Source organism: Xiphophorus couchianus, chromosome 10 (genome assembly GCF_001444195.1).
Source record: "Xiphophorus couchianus chromosome 10, X_couchianus-1.0, whole genome shotgun sequence".
Classification (NCBI taxonomy): domain Eukaryota; kingdom Metazoa; phylum Chordata; class Actinopteri; order Cyprinodontiformes; family Poeciliidae; genus Xiphophorus; species Xiphophorus couchianus.
Genome location: NC_040237.1, coordinates 5,226,564 through 5,237,019, shown reverse-complemented (window position 1 = coordinate 5,237,019; position 10,456 = coordinate 5,226,564). Strand labels below are relative to the sequence as shown.

The 10,456-nt window shown below is 38.6% G+C and overlaps 1 protein-coding gene and 1 non-coding gene across 3 annotated transcripts; both read right to left on the bottom strand.

The window, feature by feature from the left end:
* Nucleotides 1–263: 263 nt before the first annotated feature.
* polr3e (polymerase (RNA) III (DNA directed) polypeptide E) lies at nt 264–10,134 on the bottom strand. Of its 2 annotated transcripts, none has more exons than XM_028030093.1 (21): nt 9,880–10,134; nt 9,074–9,185; nt 7,983–8,033; nt 7,794–7,871; nt 6,970–7,085; nt 6,787–6,869; nt 6,269–6,376; nt 5,916–5,965; nt 5,681–5,800; nt 5,499–5,584; nt 4,668–4,712; nt 4,486–4,577; nt 4,223–4,343; nt 4,050–4,131; nt 3,897–3,956; nt 3,555–3,712; nt 2,534–2,595; nt 2,008–2,459; nt 1,676–1,753; nt 1,474–1,596; nt 264–1,115 (listed from the first exon to the last, which is right to left on the bottom strand). In XM_028030093.1, the coding sequence occupies exons 2-21, from the start codon at nt 9,110–9,112 to the stop codon at nt 1,059–1,061; spliced, it is 2,061 nt and encodes a 686-aa protein (XP_027885894.1). In that variant the 5' UTR covers nt 9,113–9,185; nt 9,880–10,134; the 3' UTR covers nt 264–1,058. The 2 variants fall into 2 exon arrangements, with proteins under 2 accessions (XP_027885894.1, XP_027885895.1); XM_028030094.1 differs by having other exon boundaries at nt 9,888–10,134.
* A 46-nt stretch (nt 10,135–10,180) lies between these two features.
* trnal-aag (transfer RNA leucine (anticodon AAG)) lies at nt 10,181–10,262 on the bottom strand. Its single transcript has one exon. It is a non-coding gene; the product is annotated as a tRNA-Leu (tRNA).
* Between the last annotated feature and the right edge of the window lie 194 nt (nt 10,263–10,456).

Here is a 10,456-nt window from a genome sequence, read left to right as displayed (position 1 = left end):
TGTTTTGCCTCAATTTCATCTTGGTGGGATATTACATTTTCTTTTCTTAATCAAATCAGAGCAAATCTTTATTTTTTTAAATATATTTGTAGACCCATCATACAAATATTGTAAGTTAATTTTTTCCTACTGTATTACATACATTTGAATTCATTTTAAAACAAAAAACTCCTCTCGTCCAGACAGGTGTTTAACCTCTGGAGTTTAAAAAAAGGCGCTTACTGTTCAGGAAATTTGTTCAACTTTAAAGACAAAAATATATTTTTTTTATTTCAAATTGCATCTTTATTGGTTCTGTTCAGAAAAACAATGTTCACTTCCAGGAAAAAAAATAAACTGAAAATGTCTGATCAGCTCAGGAAGCCAACTTTACAGTAGATGTTCATTCAATTAATAAAGTTGACCAATTATTACAGATTTGACTGATGGAGATTTCAGATCCAGGTTTCCCAAAAGGCTTTTAATACAGTTATTTACTTGACATGTATCATGTCTCCATTTTGTCTTCAGGAGTAAAAAGAACTTCATACATTTAATTCCTTGCAGCTCGTACTTCTCCACCTGTGCGCTAAAGATTAGATAAATATGATGTTCTGAACCCAAAGTCAGATCTTTTAAAAAATGCATTAAATTAATGGATTCTAAACTGAATAAGTGGTCTCCTGTAAACCGTATTTTCTGGCCAAAAGAGGAGTAAAATAAAAACAGTCTGAAATGTTTCCAACATTCTAACACTATCCAGGTCAGAAAAAAGTCATAAAGGCAAAAAAAAAAAAAAAGTATATTTTACCATTTCTTCATTGTGATTATAAACCATTTCTTCTCAGTCTCTACGGCTTTGAGTGAGTTTATTTCCTGCTGTTGCATCAGAGGTTGTTTTTTTCCCCCAGTTTCTTCGGAGCAGAAAGCGCAGCCGACGTCTCCATCCTCCAATCCCCAGCTCTCAGGCCTGAACCGGCTGCTTTGTTTGGCTGTCGGGTCTCGTCTGGCCTCCCATCGGACACGAGGGAGAGAGTTTGATTATCTGTCGGTGAACGAAGGCGGGCAGGTCATCAGGGTCATGACTGCAACGTTCCCTTCAGGTACCAAAACCCTGCACTGCTGATGCAGCACTCCTGAATAGAATAATAATAAAATAAAACAAAAGGTTAGACTGATGGCAGAGAAGTGGTCGTAGGAACTGTGCCTTGCAGAAATAGTCACACCACTTTTCACATGTTCACAAATGAGCTTCAATATATTTTAAAAATAATTTGGGAAAAAAAAGCATAATTTTATTTATTTAAGAGTATCAGAGTGAAGTAGCTGAATAAGAATTTGTACTTTTTGGATTTGCATTAGAAAACGAAACAATATGGCGTTATCCCTCATAGGATGCAACACTCTACTATTTAGTCTTTGGAGTTTAATTGATTATAATGTTATTTCTAATAATATTTAATTTCCATCGTTATTTACATATTTATGTCTTACATGAAGCAGTCGATCGACTTCGGCTTTAGACACGTAGCCCAAATCCTGAGCAAGTCTGGCTTGGATCACGTTCCTCCTGACCCGGTGGTTCTTTGTGAAAAGGTCGTAGAGCAGGCGGCGGTGCTGCGGGCGAAAAGATAAACAACTTCATGAGAAAATGTTGAGATGTGTGGATCAATGCTGTGTGGGAAGTAAAGTTCACCTTGTCGAAGTTGTCTCCTGTCTCCCAAAGACCAAACACCTTCCTTTCATCAGGAGCTAATTTACTCTGAGCAGGAAACTAAAGTGGAAGAAAAACAAGGAATCACAATCAGGGAATTAAATGTTCCCCGATTGCCAAAAAAACAGCCGGGTTTTCCTTTTTGATTTTTTTAATTGCTTAAGCTGTTGTTAGAAGCAGTAGAGACTCAAATGAAAATACAAAAACGCACAAAATGTGATTTTTGCAAAATATGTCCTCTTTACAAACTTGTAAACACGCAGCCTCTGAAACACTGAGAAAACAGAAGAGCACTCATTTTTGTGAATACTTACAGGCACCATTATCTGCTTGCAGTGGCAGAGCAGCACAGCGTCCTGCAGCATGTGATCGGAAATGGAGCTGAAGACGTTTTGTCCAGCCGGTATGGAAGCCAGGTAGAGGTTAAAGAGTCTCTTCAGCTCATTCAGCGTCAGCACAATGTGTTTCTGGAAAGTCTTTGTCACAAAGTCCTGCAGCTCCGGGGTCAAGCTGTTGGTGGGGCTCCCTCCGTTAGTATGATCCAAGCAGGGGGAGGTGGCGCTGGAGTAACCATTAACAGAACCGTTGTGGATGGAGGAAGAAGTGTCCATCAGCTCCTCCGCAACGTCGCCGTTGGGTTCCTGTTTGATCTGGACGCTGCTTCCTGCACGTCTGCCGTCCAGGTCCCTCTGCAGCGACGCCTGGTTGTCTTGAGCTCGCTCCTGAGCAAACTTCAGGCGCTGCGCACCGCTGACATGAACGGGCTCTACAAAACACACAATGTGAGATTTATGTCAGGAAGAAAACCCCAAACCAGGCTCAGACTGAGATGTTACTCACCAGGTTGAGGGGAATTCTTTGGCATGAAGTCTTCTTTAGAGAAGTTGAAAACTTTTTCCAACCTTTAAAGAAAAAACAGGCCTGAATGTTTTTCAAAAAAGAAGAAATTTATAAAGAAAAATATGTACATCATAGGGAAACAAATTATTGATTACTGAGTTAATCTAAAGCTGACTGATCTTACTGATCAACTAATGTGTCCGTTTTTTTCTTAAACAAGAGGCCCGATCGACTTTCCATAACAAAAGGCAAATTTTTTCATATTAAAAAAGGACAAAAAAAATCTGTCCGTTTTAACATTACAATGTGCCAGCTGTGTTAAATACTGACCGAATAAACTGAAAATTAAATAGAAAATAGTTTTCTTGCATTAAACTTATATATACAGGAATATCTTAGGTTACTGAATAGCACAATAAAAGATTACAAGAATATAATAAAAGAAATACTTAATTCATACAGAACTACCTCTCTAGAAGGAATATTAAAACTTCGCTCCATTAAATGTATCAACTCACCACAGCCCTCAAAATCAACCGTGTTTATCGGCGCCATGTCTTTTAACATCATGCTACAATTTTCATCCGGCTTTCTGTCATATTATCCTCGCCTTCGTAGCATTTCAGTATAGAGTAGTTGGCTCCGTCATTCAGCTCGGCTAAATTAGCGCTGTTAATCCGAAACTTAAGGAACTTGTCGAGTGTTTATATTTCCAAACATAAAGTGCATTTTCCATCCCACACAGGACTCCGTTTGGACCGTTTCTGTTTCCCGTCTCGGGATAGCTCCGCCGCCATCTTTGCTTCTTTGTCAATCCGCTAAAGGATAGCCAGCAGCGCCCTCTGCTGGATGGCGGCCAAACTACACCGCTAAAAGAATGTCTGATTGGACGCTTATAGTAAATCGACTGAAACAAATTTTTCATTAATAAACCACTAATCGACAATTATCATTAATGGGTTAATTGTTTGCATCCCTATTACTTTAATGCATATTAATATGCTCTACAAATACAACCTACTTGCTCTGGATACCGAGCCACAGCATGTTCTGTCTGTGAGCAACGTCTGGGTGCTTCTTGATGAAATCTGCATCAGTGGGCAGCAGGAACTCCCAGCCTCGGTTGACCCGAGGAGATGCCACGTGCTCCAGGAACTCCTTCACGTCCTCAGGGGGAAGCTAATGGAGGCGGAGGGAAGGAGAACATAGTTCTGTTTATATTTGGAGCAACTTTTAGTCTGGAAAATACTGTATATATGTGAAGTTTGAAATGTAAAGTTGTACAAGTCTAGTTCTAGAAATAAATACTAAAAGGGAACTACTAATTAATATCACCCAGTTCAGGCATCAAAGTGCTTCTTACTTTGATGATGGATGTCATCTCCTTCCTCATCACTGAGCGCTCCTTTGTGAACCTCCACATCTAAAAATAAGAACCCACTGATTTTATGACTTCATAATCTACAAACTGACTTAGACTCAGGTACTTTAAAGAAAAACTGGAGCAGCATCTCACCACAAAGTCTCTGCCACGACAGAGAACTTCGGCAGGAACGCCACTATGAGCACTGCAGGTGTTTTTAGGATACAGAACATCACTGTGGACAAAAAGTAAAACTTTAAATATACTTTTTTCTTCTATTATCTGAACATTTTTCTTTAAACAAATAGGGAGAACAAAAACCTCACCTCTTTACAACCCAGTTGCCTTGCACTAGCAGCGCCACCTGCTGGATGCAGCGCAGCACTGATGTCTGGTCAGTACCGGAAGCAAGAAGGCCCATCAGGTTGGCAAAAGGCATCACCTTAACTGCATAGAAAAGTTACAAACTAATAAACAAAACAGATATCTGCACAAAACAAGTAAAACACACCAACTAAAACGTGAACAATGATTAAAATCTGAAGGTGTTAAGTGTTTTTAATAGATTTCAGATTTTTTTTTCTGTTACCGTTCTTCATCAGGGTCTTGACCTGCTCCCCCAGCGGCAGAGTGCGGAGCTGAGCCATGGACAGAACGTTACTGGGACCAACAGGCTTGGCGCTAACACACAGAGAGACGGTCACATTAACGATGCACCTCTGCAGCTGCTTTATACCAACAAGAAAATAAATAAAATCAAGTAACGCTTACATTTTCTCCTCAGCCAGTGGAGGCATCAGCATCGCCAAATACTCCCTGAGAAGAGCAGACAAAGATGGGAACAGAATAGGAGTTAAAATCAGAATTTAGCTTAATTTACTCGTTTTTTTCTTTACATTTTATTCCTCTATTATAATCACCTAATAGCGTTATTGCTAAAGAAACAGTTTGGGAGTTTTGCATGTTTGCCTCATTCAAAGTAAGGCATTCGGTTTGCACATTCTTTGGAACTAATTTGAAAATAAAAAATACAAAAATGTATTCAATTCTCAGCACAAGAAACAGATTTATACACCGACTTTGTTCGATCCAGCTAAATAAATTAACTAATGCAGATTTGGATGAATTAAAGTCTGCTTTACAGTAAAAGTCACAGAATAAATGTGATCAGATTTACCGTAAAATTAAAGAAAATGCAAAAGCACTAGTTTTTAAAAGTATTTTTAAACTTTTTATAACCTCTTATAATTTTGTCCAAATTAAGATTTGGAAACATCTTTAGACTCGACGGAAAGATTAAGGATCAACCTTCTGTCAACATTCATTTTTAAAATTAGCTTACTTGTTACATTGTTTGTTTTCTTTGGCCACTATCGCATGTTTCATTTTGGGAAAACAGAAACAGAAATATCCTTTTTTATCCCCCAATGAGGAAATTTCTGCGCAACAGCGGCAAAGTGCGAGCCATTCAAAGCAAGTAGATTCACACAATGATAGGAATATGCAATATATAAAAACAAAATAACATAATATTACACGAAAAGTATTCATTCTCCATGTTATGATAACTTAAATGTCATAACGTGTTTTGGTTACACTCACTTTGGAGTTTTGACCAGCTCAGAGTTTTGCGAGGCGTCCACTGACTGACAGTACAGGTACTGCTTTTCATGGTCCGATCGGCTGTCCTGAATCAAATAACGAGAAATGTAAAAAGAATTTGCAAAGGATCGGCAAAAAATAAATAAAAACTTTTTGTAATAAATGGAGAGCGCTCCCTCTACCTTGGCACTGTGGTACTGCAGGTGGATCCATGGCTCCTCTGCTTGCTTCTTCTGCAGGAACTCGTAGGACTGGATCCTCCTTTGCCGGGCCTGCTCGGACTCAGGTCGGGCAAACCTCACCTGAAAATGAACACACCCAGAATAAATTCTGAAAATTCTCTTTTCTTCTGCATGGGAACTTAAAAGTAAAAATAATCAGGACTCCTCTAATTTGGTTTTAAATCTAAATACTCACAGTAATTGCTTTGGCTTCCTCCTCCGCTTCATCCTGAGAGGAATCTCCTCCTGCAAGGACAAAACTCTGGTCACATGTGTGCAGAAACACCAAAACCTACTAGAATCAATACATTCTAACTTTATCAATTAAAAGAGGGGAGGAATTAGTTAAATCTTGACTTCTGAACACAACTAGTTCAGTTAGTTAGTTTCAGTTTTTATGACAGAAATATTCTGATAGCTGAGAGACAAAGTGTGGAGATATTTCAGCAATTTTTAGTCAAAGAATAAATACGTTTTTGATATGATTTTCTACCTTTACTAGGAGTGAAAGTGCAGCAATTTTAAAAAACGAATGTGTTGAACAGACACCTTCGTTAGCCGCCTCGCGCTCTCTGGTTTTGCTGTCCGCTTTGTCCAGGTAGGAGAAGCCCGGTCTCATCTGCAGGATTCCCGTCAGAGGCGTGATGTGCAGCTCACCTGCTCACATTAAAAGATGCACACAAGCATATTGAGTTTTTCTCCTGCTTCTGTTTCCACATCCTGTCCTTCGTTTAGCAAAAAAAGTTAAAGGCAAAACCAGAAAAACACCGAAAGGTTAGAAGTCTGACGAAATGTGGAACGAGAATAAAACATCGATAGTGGTGCTATTTACTTTGTATCAGATTGATTCCAAAATATGCATTATCACACACCTCTTTAAGAAAACCACCCTTCATTTTTCTTCCACTTCACAATAATGTGTCACTCTGTTTTTCCGTCACATAAAATCCCAGTGAAACACATTACGGTTTGTGGCAGTCACATGATTAAACTCGCAAAAGTACAGAATGTATTAATAATTTTATAGGACACTCCAGCAGCTGCTTAACCAGCTAATCAGGTCAGACCTTTGCGAAACACAGCAGCCGCATATCTGGAGGTGTTGGTGGTGGCCTGCATGGAGGAGAACGTCTGTTTGTCCATCATTTTTCTGCAGAGGAGAAAACAAGCAAGACAATCAGACCAGTAAACAAACCAACCAGTTTATTTTGTTTTCAGATATAAATCTGATGGCTTAACCGCGGACGTACGCCCTGTAGGTGTTGGTTTCATCGTAGGACGTCCCGTCCACATTCAGCGCTATCTGCTCTCCTTTACTGCGACAGTAGTTGGGACTCATTGTATTGATGGCCATTTCCAGCTCCAGCTGATTGACGAGCAGCACAAAGAAGCACAAATTCTCAGAGACGTTAAATTTGAGAAGTATAAGAAAAAGATTAAATGTTCGGAGCATTTTCTAAAAGATCTTATTCAATGTTTTTGACAAATAAGTGCAAAGGTGAGCTTGATACAAACTCAAAAGCAACTCCAACCAACCAATAAGTGAAATTATAAAATAAAGGTTTCTGTTCTGGTGAGGGAGAAAAATTGTAATTTAAAGTCTTATAGAGGCTTACAGATAGTGGAAAAAAATCTCTAAAATTTTCATGAAAAAAAAAAAGAGAAAATGACTGTGCTTGAAAAGTTTAAAATTTGATAGAAAAAAACTCTAATTTTGAAATTAATCTCAGAAAAATTCTGGAAGTTTGAAAAGTCGAGAATTTGATAAAGTCAGAACTTTTCTAGAAAAAACGTCAACATTTTTCAACTTTTGAAACTTATAAAAAAAGACAGGGAAGTTTCTGAGATTACCTGGGGGGTGTGGGGTTTCTAGGAAATTTTTGACTTCCAAGTTTTTTACTAGAACTGATATTTTACTGAGTATAACCTAAAAATGTCTGACTTTTTTGGTGGAAATTTACTCCTCTTTTGTTTGTTTCTACGACGGCAGTAATCCAGGAAAGGAGTAAAAATCCAAACACAGACTTAAAAAGACAGAAACCAAACAGTGGATATCACAAAAAGGCCCATTTACCCTCTGTTGTTTGGGTTTGATCTTAGCGGACAGATGGCTGACGTCATCGTAGGTCATGGTGCCCGGCCGCACCGGGTACTGACACAAATAAAGAGAAGCAAGCGACCCCAGATATTTTAAACGTTTAACAGTCAATCACATCAAAGACAGTTCAGAGGAATGCAAAAAAACGACGAAATAAAAGCTCACCTGGAGAAGATACAGTTTATCTGCAAGGCTTTTGGAAAGATATACATCAATCTACAGGAAACAGAAACGTTGTTTGCAAATGAACATCAGTGCAAGTTTTTCTCATACCACTGTTTTCCCTTTTCCACAATTTCCTGAAATATATAAATCCAATTCCGGACAAATAAAAACTTTCCACTATAGGTAGAAATCTTAACGGAAAATACGAACAAGAGGGAAAGCCTGAACAGAACCGTCTCATTCATCTATTGTTCATTATTAGTCTAGTGTGACCAAACTAACAAAATATCTAATATAATACATTCTAATTCTGGAAGCAAATATTAAAGTCTGCAAAAAAAGGTAAGGTCAGATTCAGAAGGACAACTTTTACAAAATATTTACCCTAAAACAACATCTATTTCATCTTAAGTCTTGACAGAGAAATGCTAGAAAGATTAGAGCATGAGTCTTCATTCAGTTAGCATACCACATTAGGTGCAGCACAGACAGATATGCACACTTTATATGCACAAGATTTAAAAAATTGGTAGCCCATTTTCAAAACCTGAAACCCTACACATGATGATACAAAAAAATTAGTCCTACAGTGTGTGGAGTACAGCCACCTCACAAACAGTCAGACGGAAAAACCTGCTAAACCTCCCAAGAGCAAATGCGAGGTCAGAATAAACAAATATGGCTGACAAGAAAGAAGTGAGGGCGATAGTTTGTGGGCTGTTTTCAATAGAGCAAAAATCAAAACAAGATTTGCCTCCATTCACCAAGCATCTAAGGAATATCTCCTAAGATCATCCTTAGAGTCATAATTAGAGCCTCTTTATGATTGTCAGAAGGGACAGAAACTATTCTCAATTGAGAATTTCAGACAAAATTAATATTCTTATATCCTCCACATATTATGTGACCTAGCTTGAACTACCTACACTGCAAGGAAAAACATGCAAAATGTCAGTCAACTACACATGCAAAGCTGAAAGAAACACATCCTAAAAGATGGATTTCTTTTGTAAAAAACTTTGAATACCATCTATAATTTTCCTTCCACTTTATATTTACATAATTATGTTGATTTATGACAAAAAATATACCTCTTCTATAATGGGATCATCCTCATCACCACTAGCCATATTGATGTGATCGGAGCAGGGGGCTGGAAGAGGTCACCAGAAAGGACTGGCAGGTGATACAGAGAGAGCCAACCTGGAAAAACAAACATAAATCGAGCTACAATGGCTGAAAGTCATGCTACTCAAAGTTGAAACAGACAACAGATAAAAAAATTAAGAAAATTCTGAAATGATACACTCTTATGGTTAAATCAACATTATCTGCAGCCTTGTCAGGTTGTATGAACAACAAGATTATGAGCTAGCATCAATAAAAATAGTTATTAAACTAGCAGATGATGCATTCACAGACACTGCCCAGGTAACAGTCATATGATGAAACACTTAGCAATCCAATCCAGTAACATGAGTTGCTTCTATGTAAACATCTAATAATAAAAACTATGTCTAACAGATCCATAAAACAGTGAATTCATACCGTTTAAACACCCACTGCAGACAGCAAATCATTTAAAAGTCAATGTTTAGATGCGTTAGCTTCATTAGCAAGCTAGCACAAACCCCTCATGAACTGGCAACCGGGCCTCAAAATAGCAAAAAACTTAAATACTAAAAATAATGTGCAAGTAAAAAGAAAAAGCAGGACAAAGTGCTACAAGTTTAACGTTACGATTTCCTGTATGCGTATAAGATACGACTGTTAGCCGGGTAGCAGCTAGCCTAGCACAGTAGCACAGCCTGGTGTGCTTAAAGACACATGCTGAAAAAATAAGAGTCAGTTATCTTTACGGAAATAACAACCATACCAGGACATGAGTAGAACTCACCTGCACACCTCGCAGTCCAGTTTGGCCCTTCACATCTGTAAGAAAAAAAATGTGCGGAACTCGCAGAGGAGCACAACTCAGGCAGCTGAAGTTAACTGTTGGACTGAAGGCACCATGTCGAGTCAGCGCAGAAGACACGTGGGGGGGAAGGGAGGCCTCATTTCAGTACCATCAGAACTACACGACCAGTCGTTTATGCGATACTAACCACAGCTGATGCTTGAATTGCTTAGGTAACTCTCCCTGTTTTGCTCGCAGTCAATGAATAAAACAACTGAAGACATTTGGTACAAAAGGATGATGGCAGCGGTGGGATTCGAACCCACGCCCCCGAAGAGACTGGAGCCTTAATCCAGCGCCTTAGACCGCTCGGCCACGCTACCTCCGTTCTAAACATCCCGCGGAGCAGTATAAATACAAAACAGTAACACTGTTTCTGTTAAATGGTTTTTATCTCAATTAAATGCAGCCACTTTTATTACAGGTCTTACACTGCTTATTAAATTATAACCAATAATAACCAGTAGCGTTATTGAAATCTGATTGGCCATTCTATCTGGTCTACCCCCTGCCCCCC

Bases quoted from the DNA above. Each gene is read 5' to 3' on its own strand.
- polr3e (XM_028030093.1), bottom strand. From the start codon at position 9,112: ATGGCTAGTGGTGATGAGGATGATCCCATTATAGAAGAG. The intron at 8,034-9,073 runs GTATATTTTTTG...TGTTTCCTGTAG, and splicing joins ATGATCCCATTATAGAAGAG to ATTGATGTATATCTTTCCAA. The intron at 7,086-7,793 runs GTAAATGGGCCT...CTCGTCAATCAG, and splicing joins TCAAACCCAAACAACAGAGG to CTGGAGCTGGAAATGGCCAT.